At 48.5% G+C, this 16,685-nt stretch overlaps 1 protein-coding gene across 1 annotated transcript; it reads left to right on the forward strand.

Moving 5' to 3' along the window:
• The first annotated feature begins 291 nt into the window (after positions 1-291).
• Positions 292-15,004, forward strand: RNF185 (ring finger protein 185). Its single transcript, XM_007953935.2, has 6 exons — positions 292-467; positions 2,703-2,721; positions 5,336-5,448; positions 8,176-8,230; positions 12,895-13,012; positions 14,907-15,004. The coding sequence occupies exons 1-6, from the start codon at positions 292-294 to the stop codon at positions 15,002-15,004; spliced, it is 579 nt and encodes a 192-aa protein (XP_007952126.1).
• The last annotated feature ends 1,681 nt before the right edge of the window (positions 15,005-16,685 follow it).

Raw genomic sequence — 16,685 nt, forward strand, 5'->3', positions numbered from 1 at the left:
AGCCTGCTGTGGATTTGTGCAGTTTAGATATTTGTATGGTACAGTCTGGGCTGTGTTCAGGGGAAGTCTCTGAGTCATTGTCCTCCAGCCAGTGCTCTACAGCCGTCATCTCTGCAGCCTCTAGAAAGTCTGCTCAGGGGTCAGTCGTGGTCTCGGCTTCTGGAGCTGAGAGATGGGGATGTTGGTACCAAAGGTGGAAGAAGTGGGCTGTGGAAATGGGCGATTAAAGGCTGTTTGCCTTTCAGGATTTCCTGAAGATTCTCCACCTCAGAGCCTTGCTAACAGCGAAGGATGGCAAGCAAGGGGCCCTCAGCCTCCACGTCCCCTGAGAACTCCAGTGCCGGGGGGCCCAGCGGGAGCAGCAACGGTGCTGGCGAGAGCGGAGGGCAAGATAGCACCTTCGAGTGCAACATCTGCCTGGACACAGCCAAGGACGCTGTCATCAGCCTGTGTGGCCACCTCTTCTGGTAGGTACCCTCACCGTGGCCCCGCAGGACACGCTGCCAAATTTAGAAAGCCTGTGCCCTGGGCGGATTTGGAGCACCTTGAGGCTGAAAGCTCTCAGGCCCGAGAGGCAACAGACCCAAGTTTATACCCCAGCTGTGCTGCTTCTGAGCTGAGTGACCCTGGACACCCAGGTGTCCCCGCCCTGGCCTCCAGCTCCCCATCTGGGATGGAAGCAGGTAATAAATGAGCACCTCTTGCATGCTAAGCGGAGAAGCCGGACAGGCAGGTTGTGAGCAAGAACTGTGGAGCCAAGCTGCCTCTTTACGACTCCTGAGCCTGCCCCTTCCTCCCTGGTGCACCTCAGTCAAGGGACTCACTCTGTGCCTCGTTGGACAGTGTGGTTTATGAATATTAAGTGACTCAACATAATGTAAAAGACTTAGAAGAACAAGTAGCACATAGTAAATACTGCGTGTTCAGTGTTCGTCACAATCATCATAACTGGTACTAGGTTTCATGTACATCAGAATGAACGGAGCCAGTCAGTGCCCATGCCAGTCTCAATGGTTACAGAGGCCCCTCCTGGCTCTGAAAACCTGGGTAAATGCTAAGGTTTATTTTTTCTTTTGAGATTTTTGAGTTGGCCCTTGAAGGGTGGCTTTGGGTCAGGCAAAAGGTATGTTATTACCCCTAAGGCAGGGAGTTTAATTTGGCAACAATGTGAAAGATAAAACATAAATTCATTGATGAGTAAATAAAACGGAGCAGAAGCCCTGGCACCTAATCATTAAGTTTTAAGCAGAGACTGTTACGATCAGCCCTGCCCTAGAAGCTGGAGATACCCTGGGGTATCATAAAACCAGTGCTTGAAATGAGGGACGGAATGAAGAACAAAGACAGGCGTGATACCGTTAGGAAGAGTACAGACTCTACGATGAAACAGGACGTTTCTAGTCCCTGGGCCAAGCTGCTAGCCTCTCTGTACCTTGTGTATAGAATGGAGGTTCATGTGACCCCTCGTAGGTTCATGCCACCATTCAGTGATATTAGCAAATGAAAAGCTATTCAGCCACAGCTGGCATGTATTAGGTGCTTAATAAGTGGGAGAAGTCACCACCATTGTCATAACCCAGAGAGTTCTATGAGCACTGTTCAGTCACTTTCACTTCCCACCCCCCACCCCCGACAGCCTTTGGGGGAATTTTCCAGTGAGCTCTGCCGTGGTTTGGGGTGCTCCCAGCTCAGCTTAGAACAGTGATGCCCAGTTAACAGCACCTAACCAGATGTTAGGTGTCTGTTCTGACCAGGGAGATTGTGTATCTATCTGATTTGTGAGGCTACACTTCTGCGGAAAGAAACCGTCCCGCCTCTGAGTCTAAATTGTACTCAGCTAGAAAAGATGCTCGTTACGTGAGGGACCGGACCCATGTCTGTATTTCCCACCGTCCTGGCACACAGTCGTAGACATTACAGGCCTTTTGAGTCTAAGCAGTGCTGGGTGATAGAAGGGGAGGACTGGACGTGGGGACAGGTGAGAGACTGGACAGCAGTCTTGGAGGTGTGATGCACAGTGAACCACGGTGAGCCCTTTCTGCCCAATAGCATCTCCGTCTTTCTTATTCCTTCCTTGAAGAGGTTTTCAGAGTAGACTTAACCTTCTAAGCTCATTCCTGCCAGCAGAGCTCTCAAGGCTGAGAACAGCCTGAAAACTTTGTGAAAAACTGGATCTGGGCTGCCTGGTCGTCCACACATCCCTTCTGAGCCTGCGGAGGCTGTGACTCCTCTGTAGGCAAGAGTAGAATTGCGCGCCATGCTAGAGAATGCGCCCAAGGGTCTTTCTGCACAGAGGGTCCTTCGTTTTTATTGAATTCCATCAGAGGCTATAGCTCCCGCAAAGGTGACCATGTAGGGAAGCAGGATCTGCGATCGCCTGGGGCCTGGGAATCTCCAGGTAGGCAGGATCCCAGGAGTGGGCACTGAGATCCTGTCTCCATTGCCTTGTTTTTCCTGTGATTTTAGTTCAGTTTTGCCATTCATATTGCTAATTTCCAGCACCCTTTAGCCTCAAGTGCCGCAATGAGGGTGGCTACAGGAGTTGAGCTAACTCCCCGAGGCGAATTACAGCTCTCCATAGTTTTACCCTGTTTTCGTATTTGGCTGCCCCGACCCACCATCAGCGTTTCTGCTAATGAAAGCATCTTTCTTCCTTTTCCCCCTTCTTCTTGATGACTGGTTGCCCTTGGGACTCTTGACAGTTGGCCGTGTTTACATCAGGTAAGATGCATTTTGTTTTACTTTGTCTTTCATCAGCTAGGGTTGCACAATACACCCCTGGTCTCAAGAGACTGCTGTCAGAAGCTGCAATCTCCCCTGTTTGTGGGCTCATTTGCTTACTTACCCTTCAACCCTCTTGACAGGTCTGCCACTGACAGGCACTTGATGAAATAAGGTGCCAGTATGGCATCCTAGATGGTCCTGACTCTGATACCAGTGGCCTGTGTGGCTTTGCAGGCCACCACCTCTCTAGGTCTCGATTCTTCATTTATAAATGGAGTTGGGTTTGATGGTATATTAGGTCTTTTCTTTTTGTGAGACTCTGCCTCTATAAAAACTATCTTCTATTATATCAGTGGGAGCTCTGGTGGCCCAGTGCCTAAGGCATTTGACTGCTAACCAGGAGGCTGGCTGTTCAAACCCACCAGCCACTCTTCAGAAGGAAGACTGGTCTGGTCAGTCTGCTTCCATAGAGATACCACTTTGGAAACCCAAGGAAGGCTTGCTATGAGTTGGGTTCGATTTGACTTGAAGACACTGAGTATCATATCAGTGGGAGCTCTGGTGACGTAATGCCTAAGGCATTTGACTGTTAACCAGAAGGCTGGTGGTTCAATCCCACCAGCCACTCCTTGAAAGGAAGATTAGGCAGTCTACTTACATAGACATACCGCTTGGGAACCTCAAGGAGGGGTCCTTATGAGTTAATCGACTCAATGGCAGTGAGTTTGCTTTTGGATTATATGAACACATACTCCCTACCCCCACCCCGTCCCCACCCACCCGCACCCCGCCATCTTAAAGGTTGTAAAAGTGTTAGGAAGAGAGACTTTTTGGTATTAACAAAGAGCTTTTGTGAAAAAAAATAAGTCTGTTTTCTAAGCTTTAGATTATTACGCAAACCAGTTCATATTCACAGAGACCCAGGCCCCAGGTGCCTGCTTGATGATACCGAGCTGGCCTGGAGGTCACAGTTGGCTGTGAATAACCACTGAGCACCGGCTGACTGTGCAGCTGTCAACAGTTGAGACCCACGCTCCTGGGTAGCTTAGGAATGTTGGGGGAGGACGGTGTTCCAGGCCTCTAGGGTCCCAGTACCTGGATGGGAGAGGGACAGCAACAAAGAGGTATGCCTGTGTTGTCCTGGCTACAAGTTCTGACTCAGAGGGGTCTGGGAGAACACATCACCCGTGGGTTTATGAAGAGCATGTAGCGTGTCAGTTTCAGATACATCAGCTGTAAGATAAAGGAAGTAGAATACAAAATCATGCATTAGATGCTGCTGGAGGCCTAAGGTCCTAGATCTTGTTTCCAAGCATCAGATCATTGTGCCTAAAGATGCAGTTCAGGTTCTAAGATAAACAGAGATGTACACACAAACATATATATATACGGAGTCCCTGGTGGCAGATGGCACAAATGGTTAAGCACTACTGTGCAAATGGTTGGCCGTTTGAACCCACCCAAAGGTACCTCAGGAAACAGGCGTGTCGGTCTGCTTCTAAAAGGCCTCAGTCTTGAAAACCCTGTGGAGCAGTTCTGTTCTGCACACAATGGGGTTGCCATGAGCCACATGGTACCTAGCATCAACAACATATATACATGCACATACACACACACGCATACACACACATCCATAAAATTATCTGATGTCTATAGAGACCTTGTTAACTCAAAACCAAACTCACTGCCTTCAAGTTGATTCCGACTCATAGTGACCCCTATTGGGTTTCTGAGGCTGTAAATCTTTACAGAAGTAGATTGTTAGGAGCCGTCAAATCAGTTTTGACTCATAGCGACCCCACGTGGCAGAGTACAGCTGCCCCGTAGTGTGTCCAAGGTGGCGATCCTCGCTGAAACAGACTACCACGTCTTTCTCCCATGGAGCCACTGAAAGGGTTCAAACCACCAGCCTTAGGTTAGCAACCAAGCACTTAACCGTTGGGCCATCAGGGCTCCTTTATAACGACGTGACAGGTGATATATTTTTATTATTATTTCTGTTTTCAAGAAAGTTAAAATAATGTAACCAGTGAAAAGGCCTGAGAAATCTAAAACGGGACTCTGGGGGTTTTTAATAATAGTTAAGTGCAAAAATCAATGAAAGTACATAAAAACATTGAGCATATTTAAGAGGATGAGCAGGGTGTGTATCCTTTAGCATGTAGTAAATGACCAGAGAGATGAGATCACCAAGAGAAGGAAATGGCTACTATGGGAGAACAATTGGTCCATCAGGAAAGGTGGGGATTTCAAGTTCATTACACCTGCAGCAGCAGCCTGAGTAAACTGAGGCCAGGTCTGTTAGACTCCTGGCTGTAGCCTCAGGGTTGTGAGTCTTTCCTGCTGTATTGCTGGGAGCCCCTAGAGAGAAACAAAGCATAAAGAAGCCTGTTTGATTGTGATGGTATTTAAACACAATTTTGATTTCCCCACTTGTAAATATTTGAGTGCCAGGAGCAGGAACCGAAGAGAGGCGGTTCCTTGATGTATTCCCTGGTTGTGCTGATGTTTCCTGGTTTGAGGTCCCTGGCACTCCTCTCAACAGCTGTGTTACCTGGCCTGCATCTGATGGACCTAGAGCCATTCATGGGTATCTCTCTTCTGTTTGCAGTGGCTGGAGACCAGACCTAACAGACAGGTGTGTCCGGTTTGCAAAGCTGGCATCAGCCGAGACAAGGTCATCCCGCTGTACGGCCGGGGCAGCACTGGGCAGCAGGACCCCAGGTGAGGGCTTGGGGCACCTCTCACATCCACTCTTGCCCTCGGACATGAATGCAGTTCCACTGAATAACCGCCTTTCCCAAGAGCTGGCTGAGCACTCAGTTCTGAGGCAGTTGGCCTCCATATGGGAGCGAGCCTGGAGGGAGAGGGGTCCACTTGCTGGGCTGTAACAGAGATACTACTGAGCATGTACCAGCAGGCAGGCACTGGGTTGAGCCCAAGACCCAGCCATGTATAAGACTTCACAGTTGTAAGTGTGTGAAGTGCTGTGGAGGGGCACCTGGGGAAATGGCCTGTACAGCCAGAGTGTCTGCAGGGAGCGTGATTGCTGCACAGGTGAAGGAGGTGTACAAAGTGCCAGCAGAGAAGGGGTGGGACCCTGGGAGGCTTTGTGGAGTTTGCGATGTCTAAAAATGGAGGTGTGAGTGGCTCCAGCATTCTACAAACACCAGTGCTGAGGGGTCCGGGTCCCTTGTGGTTTGGCACCTCTCAGCATGCACGTACACCAGACACATTAGACTTCTCTTAAAGGGATTTAACTTTTCACGTTGATGAGTTTTTGTCTTTTCTCTTTCCTGTCTCCCATTCTTCCCATTCCTGTTCATCCCACTCCCTCCTCCTCTCTTCTCCATATTAGTTGCTCTTAACCATGTCCCACCATACTTCCTCCATACCAGTTGTTCTGGTTACTTAGTGCCACAATTCCACCCCTTGTCAACTTGGTATCTGTACAGATCTTCATCGGGTAACATCTGTACAGCCCTCTCTCACTGGGTGGCTCTGGTCCCCTAGTTCCTCTAAGTGGCGACCTCACCCCCTTGGCCTGGCGGCCCCGTTCCTCTCCCTCTTGGTAATGGCAGCCCCATCCCTTCACTCTGGGGCAGCGGCTATGGCTCCATCCCACTGGCTCACATGAACGAGCAGCCCCACACTCCAGAACCAAGTTGGTGAAGGCCTTGCTCTTTGAAACTAGGTGGCTATGGTCGTTCCACCCCCAAAGGCCATGGTCCTACCCTTTCAGGCTAAGACAGCTTTGCTTCCATTTCCTTGTCTCTCCGCTTCTGCTGATTAATGCTGAAGGTAACCCACTTCACTGGAAAACTTTCTGCCCAGAAAGCACTTGGCTTTCTTGCTCTGTGGGCTGGCCAACCTGCTACTCCATTTTATGCAGGTCTTCTCTACCAATTCATGCCCGAAGGCAGTCCACTCCGCCAGGAAGCCATCTACCCAATGGCACTCGGCTTTCTCTTCCGTGGGCTGGTAAGCCTGTTGCTGTTCAGTGCAAGTCTCTGGGCTCTGCTCTTGCCATCTCTCATGCTGGTCTCTCTGCCAGTCTCTTGGCTCTGCTCCTGCCATGTTTCATGCTGTAAGTCAGGATCTCTCTGCCAGGGTCTTGGGTCAGGGACGCACTCCACTCCTGTTTCCACATTTCAGGTAGCAGCACCCCACTCTCTCGGTACCATATTCTGTTCTGGTTCCCTAGTACCACTCTGACAAAAATATACCGCAAATGGGATGGCTTTAACAAACAGGAGTTTATTCTTACAATTTGGAGGCTTTAAGTTCCCGTTCAAAGTGCCAGGCTCTAGGGGCTGGGTGAAAGCCCCTCAGCCTTGGTCTTTAGCTCTGCCTCCAGCTCCTGGCCCACTGAAGCTAGAGGCTTTTCTTCACTCAGACGGCTGCTGGCTGCTGAGGCTGCCAAGCCCAAGGTTGACAAGTGAAAAGGCACGGTCCTGATGTTACCAAACCATACAGCAGGTCATTAATTCAAGTCCATTGTAAATCCCAGGATTGGCAGAGCATGGCAAGCTGCTGAACAACAACACAGCTACATGCAGGGTCCTGGCGTGCCATAAGCTAGAGACCGTTCCCCAAGGCTTCTGCATATATGTGGGAAGCAGACCACATTCCCTAAGGCAGCTACTCAGCTGCTCACAGTAGATTCCACCATGGAGTTGATGACCAGTCTCATCATGGGAAATACTACATCCAGCTGCCCAGCCACTCACCCAGGCCCAGCCAAGTTGACACACCAACTGAACTACCACACCAGTATTAAAGAAATCCCTCCCCATACTGCATTGCCGTTTGCTCTATCCCCCTTAACCCACGAACACTTCAACGACAGGGTCTGTGTGTATTGTCTTACTGTTGGCAGCATCCCACCCAGTTACATGGAACAAGCCCTCAGTTCAGTATTTGTGGGATGAGTGATGGGAGGCTGAGACCCAGCAGCAAAAGGTACAGTGTGGGCTGTTTGCCTAAGCGTGGTCGGAGGTAAAGCTGAAGTTAGGTAGTGGCAGCACAGAGAGATCCTGAATCTCCACTTTCTCAGCTGACACGCTGCCCTCTGTTTCACTTTGGATTTGGGATTCCTGACATCTTTGCATCCATGATCCCTTAACACACAGGACCAGAACAGGTGTCGTAATCAGCCGGGATCAGGCTGTCTGGAAGAGGCAGAGACTGCAGTACAATGTGAAGAACATCTCACAACAAACTGGTTTTCTCTACAGTTAAGAAAAGCAGTTGCAGATAGAATGAAGAGTTAGCGTTTGGTTTAATTCAGCTTATGTTTGCGTGGACCAGGTGCTGTCTGGGTAGGGAACGTGGCCAAAGACAGAGGACCCGGAGCTGGGTGAAGAGCTTCCAGTCCATTCCATTGGAGCTGCTTTGAGAACAGCTCAAAGCAGATTGTAATAAACTTATTTCACACCATTTCTGTTTCAGAGAGAAGACTCCTCCCCGTCCTCAAGGTCAGAGACCAGAGCCAGAGAACAGAGGGGTAAGGAACATTCTAGGAGAAGCATCCAGAAGGGAGCCCATTCTAAAATTTCCTTCTTGGCCCTATGATTTTTCTCCCTAGTTACAAAAATAAAAGAAAATACCTAAAATGCAGAAAGGAAAAGCAGAAGAAAAGATCATTTATAATGATAGCTTCCAGAGATAACTACTAGAAATGTTTTGGTCTATTTTCTTCTTTTCTGACAGTCTGTAATAATATATACCAAACCAAACCCACTGCTGTCAAGTTAATCTAACTCATAACCCTATTGTATAGAGTAGAACTGCCCTATAGAGTTTCCAAGGTTGTAAATATTTACAGAAGCAGACTGCCTCATCTTTCTCCTGTGGGGTGGCTGGTGAGTTTGAACCACCAACCTTTCAGGTAGCAGCTGTGTGTTTTTAACCATTGTGCCACCAGGGCTCCTTATAATTACATATAAAACCAAAGCCAAACTCACTGCTGTCCAGTTGGATCCAACTCATAGCTACCTTTCCTTGGGTTTCTGAGGCAGTATCTCTACAGAAGTAGATTGCCTAATCTCCCTTCCAAGGAGTGGCTGGTGGGTTTGAACAGCCAGCCTTCTGGTTGGCAGTCAGATGCCTTAGGCACTACGCTACCAGAGCTCCCAAAATTATATGTAGATGCATGCAAATTTTATTATAGATCTTTTGTGTGTGTAAATTTTTTTTTAAAATAATATTTGGCTCCTGTTTCTAAAATCCTTTTAAAATTTCATCTCATTCCAAAAACATTAAGTGCCTTCATTATTCTAGCCCTGGTGATAGATGTAGCAGTGAACCTAGCAAAAAGCCCTGCCTCCATGGAGTTTCCGTCCTCGGGGGGAGACTGACCAATAATCCTTGATATTTCAGCGCTGCTGTGTTTAATGACTACTCAGTATTAAGTCTTATAAACTTAACACAATTTATGTCGTCCTTGGTTGGCTTGCATTTAGCTATTTTCTTTCTTTTTTTGCTATTTCAAAAATGCTCTGAGCTTACAGATAAATCTTTAAGCAGATTCACAATTATTTTATTGGGGTAAATTCTTAGAAGTAGAAGTACTGGCTCGAAAATTTGCACGTTTAAGTTAGACCTCAGTCTTACGAAACAATTTCATGTTAAAATAATGTTGTTGTTGTTATGTGCCGTCGAGTCGGACCCGACTCATAGTGACCCCTCCTTGGGTTTCTGAGGCAGTATCACTACGGAAGTAGAGTGCCCCGTCTTCCTTCCAAGGAGTGGCTGGTGGGTTTGAACCTCCAGCCTTCTGGTTAGCAGTCAAGTGCCTTAGGCACTATGCTACCAGAGCTCCTATGTTAAAATATAACTAAAGAAAATGTTAAAAGTAAAATACCCATATCGCCTGAATCCAGCATAAGTATGTTCTCATTTCCCCATGTTCTCTATGTTTGGTATGCTTGTTTACACCTGTTTTTAGGTACAGTTAGTCCCTCACTTATGACGGGATGTTTTGACAACTCCATTGTAAATTGAATCTGACATAAGTTGAATACTTCCTTTTTTTTTTTTTAAAGTTTTTATCATTACTGCCTTTTATTACCAATGTCTTTATAAATTTGCCCTTTATTTGTCTTTGGGAGTTGGAGACATTATGTATAAACTTACAGATGTATTTTAATTTATACATACATACATATTGGGAGCTCTGGTGGCATAATGCCTAAGGCATTTGACTGCTAACCAGAAGGGTGGCGGTTCAAACCCACCAGCCACTCCTCAGAAGGGAGGTTGGTCAGTCTACTTCCGTAGCGATACCACCTCAGAAACCCAAAGAGGGGTCGCTGTGAGTCGGATCTGACTCAACGGCAGTGAGTTTCGTTTTTGGTTTTGATCATACATATACTAACGTTAGATGTAAACCACCGCCCCCCAAAATGGTCATAAGTGTGGTTCATTGTAACTTGAATACCTTGTTAAGTCAGAGACTCCCTGAAGTCACCGCCATTCTGTTTGCACTTTGAAACTTTGGTTTGTAAATCTGTTCCGTGATGCTCTTCAGTATCATCCTCATTGTTTTTAAAGGCGGCTGTTTATTCCGTTGAATTTTGATACATTTTTATTTATGTAGGTTTTCCTTATTAAAGGACTTTTTAGTTACTTCCAATTTTCACTATTATAAATAATGTTACAATGACCATATCTACACACATTTCTTTTTTCTTACTTCAATGATGACATTTCCTTCAGATTCCCAGTAATTACTGATTATTGAGTCAGGGATCCTGATGGAAAATGAGGTCTTCTCCAGAAGATCCTCGTAATGATAAGAATGGATACTTGTTGATTGACTGTTATATAAAAAGGACAGTTTGTTAAGAGCTTTATACGGATGACCTCATTTAAGCCTCACATCAACCCATTTAACAGAAGAGGAAACCAAGGCTCAGAGAGGTAAAGCCACTTGCCCAGGGTCACACAGACAGGGCTCAAACCCAGATCTGGCTATTACTGAAGTTTCCTGCCCTTGACCACTAGGTGACACCAATTTAACCCTTTAGGAGCTCTGGCAGCATAGTGCCTAAGGCGTTTGACTGCTAATCAGAAGGCTGGTGTTTAAACCTATCAGCCACTCCTCAGAAGAAAGGTTGGCCAATCTGTTTCCGTAGTGATAACTGCCTCAGAAACCCAAGGAGGGGTTGCTATGAGTTGGCTCCGACTCAACGGCACTGAGTTTGGTGTTGGTTTGGTTAGGCTCTGATTACCCACTGAGCATTAGCTTCTGACCCAGAGTCTGAGGTCCCAGGAAGCCGGAGGCCCTGGCCTGATGACAGTCATGTACAACTTTAGTGTTCCCAGTACCCACAGTCACCAGTGATGCTGTTCCGTACTCGGCCCCAGGAACGTGAACCCTGCAGGTGTGAGAGCTTGTAGGACTGTACAGAAGGGAAGGCAGTAGGCCAGTCCTCAGGCTGCACTGATGAAGCAGTGGCCCCTGATGAAACAATTGCACCTTCCTGGGTAAGAGGCCTCGGTCCCAGGAGCCCAGAGACTCAGCCATGCTGGGGCTGACTGGGAGGCACTTCGACACCAAGAAGAAGGAAACCGGTTGTTTTCCTTCCTTGTAAGTTTTCCCTTTAATTAAATCAGCTGTTAAACTGTTTTTATAGGTAGTACTGCCCAGTGAGAAGCTTGAAGCTAGGTGCCGGGCTTCTCGATGTGGGCCAGGGAATGGCGACTTCCATGACTTACAGGAGACTCGGCAGTGAGTCATTCAGCTCGCTAGGGGAAGCAGTTGCCCAAGAATGTTTCTTTCTTCTTTTTGTCACTCTTTAGTCATTTTTTTAAGGATCGAGGCAGGGGAGGAGAGGAGTTTTTTTGTTTTTTTTAAGATGTGTGTAGTAGTTAAGAGCATGGGTTTTCCAGTCAGATTGACCTAGTTTTAGATCTGAGCTATACAAACTTGGTCGAATTATTTCACCTCTCTGAGTCCTAGTTTAAGGAGCTCTGGTGGTATAGTGGTTAAAGAGCATGGCTGCTAACTTCAAGGTCAGCGATTCAAACCCACCAGCAGTCTGCTTTGTGAAGATGACAGCCTTGGAAACCCTATGGGACAGTTCTAGTATAGGGTCTGGAGTTCTATAGTACTACAGGTCACCGTGAGTCAGAATGGACTTGACAGCAGTGGGAAAATGCACGTAATGCTAAATGCAGTTTTTGTTTCCCAGTGCTTAGCACGGTGCGCGGCGCACAGTGGTGCTTTCAAAGTGATGGTTGCTTATGCACAATATTCCTATTCCTGTTGCATCTTTTCATGTGAAGGATAATGCAGCGTGAAGGTGCAGGGAGAGAAGGTGCTGTAGGCAGTAGGCCCGACCGGGGGCAGTGATTATTTTGAGGGGAGGGTGTGAGATGGCAGGGCAACCAAGGAGACCTCTGACTTCCTACTTCAGTTCTTCCTGTCAAGTGTGAATGTCTTTTAATGCGCACACATTACTTTCATAAGCAATTGGAAAAGTTTTTAATTTTAAAATTAATGTACAATATTAAAAAAATTTTGGAGGGGAAAAAAACGTATGGCTATCTTAAGAGTTCACGTACCTACATATGGTCATGCACTTGTGACTGTGGTGTTGGAACAGTTTTGTGTGGTAACTTTGTCGCAAGAGTTTTTCTACATTGCTCCAAAGTTATCATAATGGTGCTTCCAGAGCATGTGTCAAGATTTTGACCCTGACTTTCATTGTTGGCTAATTAAGGTCCCACTTTTTTGCTATTACAGATAATGTGTAGTCTATTTTGATACTCCTTTGTAATTGGACATGGGGCTTATTGCCAGTTTTTTGGTGTTACAAGACACATAGAAAGTGTTTTATTGGTTAGTGTGAGACTCTAGGAAAGAATCTTAAGAACTAAAAACCCTAACTTAATGTTGGCAGGTATTTGACTTTGGGTCAGAGCCAGCCCTTTTTGGCCCATTCACAGCTCTTTAGCTTAGACCCAAGGCTGGAAGGGCAGAGGGAGTTCTTATGCTTTGTGGATGTAGATGGAAAGGAAGGGTGTACAGCCTTGGAAAAAGATAGCAGGGCAGCAGGAGAGGTGGGTACCATGTGTCTAAGACCCTCATGTAGGGTGGACTATGTTTGACAGGTACAGGGGGAGCCGCCGGCTTCCCTTCTCACATGCATTTCTTCCACACAGGGCTTTCAAGGATTTGGATTTGGAGATGGTGGCTTCCAGATGTCTTTTGGAATTGGGGCATTTCCCTTTGGGATATTTGCGACAGCATTTAACATAAATGATGGGCGACCTCCTCCAGGTAGGACTCTTCCCTTCTAGACTGTATCTTGTAATCCTACCTGAAGACTCTTGTGGTTTGGCCTTATATAAATTACGGATGATTGTTACTGCACGGATAATCAGGCTTTCAGATGTCCTAAACTCCTTTCAGTTGCTGGTGGTTGTGCCAGTGAGTGGGCACTATGCAGAGTCCTTTCCGTTACAAACTCTGGGTCCTCACGGCACCTCGGAGGGACATTTGTGCGATCAGCTTCATTTTACATTAAAAAAGCGCTCGGTCGTGTTTGCCGAGATGTGCTCCACGTCCGTACAACGGAAAATGGTAAATGATAGCCCGCCAAGAAACAGTGTAGTCCTCACTTCTCTACACTTTGACCGTTGGGGTGGGGAGGGGCGAGGTGACCTGTAAAGAGTCAAGGCCTCTGTTCTCTGGCATCTCTGGCAGCTTCCCACAGGACTACAGCACGGGCTGGTTCCAAGCATCAGCCCTTTGGGAACCCTGTCTAGGTGTGGCACCTGTTGCTCAGTTTCTCCCTCCAGCTGGCTTGAGTGTGCCAGCTGCATAGATGTAGAGCGGGGTGGTGAGGCAGCGCCCTGTGCTCCGTCACAGTCTGACTCCCAGGCCAGATCCTTCCCGAGGAACCTGCACGGGTGTCACGGTCGAGTGAGCTCTGCTCAAAGTCAGTAGAGCTCGTGTGTTCTGAGCACAGTGCAGGACACATGTGACCACTGTGTGGCTCCTGGCCTCAGGAGCTTGTGATTTCAAGGTAGTAATCCACTCCTGGGTCATCCTAAGACGGGAAACTACTTGTGGGTCATTCCAGTCGTTCCCTGCCCCACCCTAGTACTGTGGTGACATAGCAAGCAATTGCTGCATCTTTGTGACTGACTGCATGAATCCATCAGTGCCCTCAGTGGTCTAGTACAGCACCAAACAACCTTGGCAGTGCCCTTCTTCACCTCCCCATCCTGCAAAGTTTCTGCTTGGTTCACAGGTAGTTTCCTCAGAGGAAGGAGACCCCAAAAGCCAGGGCATGCTCTGTTCCGAGGGAGGAACAGAACCATATAGGCAGCAGGAACCTGCCTGGTAGCTTGCTTCCCTCGAACCTGAGTTCCCCAATTAAACAGAGCTTCACAGCCAGGCTGGAGTCTGGGTCATGTCCCCTGACAACAGTCACAGAGTTTTCTCCTATTGTGTTTGGTGCAGTTTCCCCACCTTCAATGTAGCTTCTCTTACCTTCCTCCCTGCAAAGTCAGGACAGGGATCTCTAAATGATAGCTGTTCTCAAGGGAGTGGAGACCCAGGTTACTGCCCCAGTTCTGCCCCTAGCTTGCTGTGTGATGGGAGAGGCAGGTCACTTTGCCTGTCTGGGCCTCGATTCTCTCCTCTGGGAAAGGCAGGTGCTCCTTGTGGGGCTCTCTGAGCCTCCCTGGCTCAACAGTGCCAAAGCTAGTGACTCCATGACTCGGGAGGCCACTTGGGAAGAAGTGTTGACTGAGAGCTGAGAGCACAGCTGTGGGGCTCCGCTGCTCCGTCAGGAACCTTGTGATCACCTCGTACCCCTGTGCTTCAGTTTCTTCCTGTGCACAGTGGGAGTAGTCCCACCCATCAAGTAGCAGTGTGTACAGAGCATAGCACACAGAGGTGCTTAGCAGACAGTTTCTTTTCTCTTAAGACTTTGTCTTAGCACTTCTTGTTGGTCAGCTTGCATTTGCATGCGAAATCTTTGTAGGATGAATTTTTACATTCTGCACATTGTTGTTTTGCCTGATACATTTGGGGCTAGGAAGTTTTTCAGTCTTCAGGATTCTGTGGTAAAGAGGTGAATGTCAATGCTGTTGGCTCCTGGCCTGGAGTGGGGTGTACAGCTGGAGCATTCTGACAGCCCCTTTTCTCCCTCCTTTCTCTCCAGCTGTCCCTGGGACGCCCCAGTATGTGGACGAGCAGTTCCTGTCACGCCTCTTCCTGTTTGTGGCCCTGGTGATCATGTTCTGGCTCCTGATCGCCTAATGCTGCGCCCCCAGCCTGTGTCCGTGGCAGGGCCTCTGGACTGGTGACACGTCATCCCCACTCTTGGTGTTTGGCTCCCTGGCTAACCCTGACCCCTGGAATCAGTGGGGCCAGCAACACCTCAAGGAGTCTTGCTTCTCCATCAAAGCTTTGGGACTCAGGAACAATTGGTGAGGACCCCTGAGTATGGCCACTATCATGACACCCTACTATAATCTCAGGCCTTGACGTTGGTCTCCTCTCACGGGTGACACCCTGAAATCCTGTGCCAGCCAGCTCAGCGGGTCCTGACTCTGCACAGAAATGAGATGGCAAAAGAGAAACTGCCGGAGTGTAATCTCACCTGGGTCTAACAGTACAGAGGGACAAACCAGATGGTATTTACAGAAACTGTCTTTCATCTCTTTAAATACCCCTCGGTAAGCGTCTCGGAAGCCAGTGGGGCTCCTCGAGCTCTCTAGCTCCCCTTCCAGATCCCAGGCCTGCTCTGCCCTCTACCCTCCTCCCCAGCAGAGCAGCGAGAAATTATGTCCCATAAACATCATGATTGCGGAGCCAGACCTGGAGTATGTCCCATCGCTTCATGAATTCACGAGAGAGTCAAAGAGCTTTATTGGCTCTGGCCCTGGCACTCAGTGGCTTTGGCCCCAGAGAGCAGCTTGAACGGCTGGCCTCCTAGTTCCTGGCATAGATTATATCCATAAGACATGCAGCTGCACTCACAGGTTTCCAGCAGCTTTCTCCAAAAAACTCTGCACGTCTGCCCCTCTGCCAGTGGGCACAGAGCTTAGGCCACTGCCGAGGCTGGGGCTGACTGCTGGGCAGAGAGAGCTGGGCGGAGACTGCAGTGGGAGCCGGTGCAGCGGAACCAGCACAGGGGCAACAGAACCAGCAGCCGCCCACGGACGCTGGGGCTCTGTTCAGTGGGCCCAGCTGCCTGTTGAAGATCATACTCCTTAGAAGCTCTTGAGGAAGAGGCAGGGGGGGAGAGAGCCACTAGGAGCCAGATTGTGGAACGGCTTGATGGATTCCCCCAGCAAACTCCTTGGAAACCATGTGACCCCAGAGCAGGCAACCCAGAGGATTGCTGAAGCCGGGCAGTGAGGCCGGGGGTCCTTCAGTGGTGATGTGATGTGCTCTTCCTTCCTTTGCAGTCCAGAGGATATTCTTCTTCTCAAGCCCTTGAATTGCTTTCAATATTACAGGCTGCTTCCTCCACCCGACTGAGGGCATGTGGCGTCAGGCCCGGAGGACCCTTCACTTGGAGGAACAGCTCTTGCGCTGCCTGCCAGGCCTCCTCCTGAAAAGCCAGTCTCTTCCTGGCGCTCCCAAGGGTGGGAGGATGGACTTCCTTTGGGGGCATCGCCCTCTCTGTGCCTGTCCAAGCCGTACCTGCCAGCAATAGCCAAAAAGTGGCAGAAAGCCTCACGTAGTGCTTTTTCCCTGGGTGGCTCTGCATAATGCAGGGAAACCAAGACCTGGAAGAAGCTGAGGGAAGCTCCGCTCCCCTTTCCACAGTCCCCATCCTTCCCCCATGCACCTGTCAACACCAGAGTTCAGTGTTTAAACAGACAAAATACAAGTATTGAGTCAGTGGTTTGATCTCTGAATCCATTCTGTAGAAATAAGCCACCAGCTTTACTGTGCACCTGACAGATTGTAAACATTCTTAAGGCACCCA

This window comes from Orycteropus afer, unplaced genomic scaffold (assembly GCF_000298275.1).
Source record: "Orycteropus afer afer isolate SDZICR_OR568_19922 unplaced genomic scaffold, OryAfe1.0 scaffold00420, whole genome shotgun sequence".
Lineage (NCBI taxonomy): Eukaryota > Metazoa > Chordata > Mammalia > Tubulidentata > Orycteropodidae > Orycteropus > Orycteropus afer.

What these genes read in the sequence shown, in the direction of transcription:
- RNF185 (XM_007953935.2), top strand. Translation starts at nt 292, where the DNA reads ATGGCAAGCAAGGGGCCCTCAGCCTCCACGTCCCCTGAGAACTCCAGT. An exon ending in ACTGGGCAGCAGGACCCCAG is followed by an intron (nt 5,449 to 8,175) that starts GTGAGGGCTTGG and finishes TTTCTGTTTCAG; the next exon opens with AGAGAAGACTCCTCCCCGTC. An exon ending in CAGAGCCAGAGAACAGAGGG is followed by an intron (nt 8,231 to 12,894) that starts GTAAGGAACATT and finishes TCTTCCACACAG; the next exon opens with GGCTTTCAAGGATTTGGATT.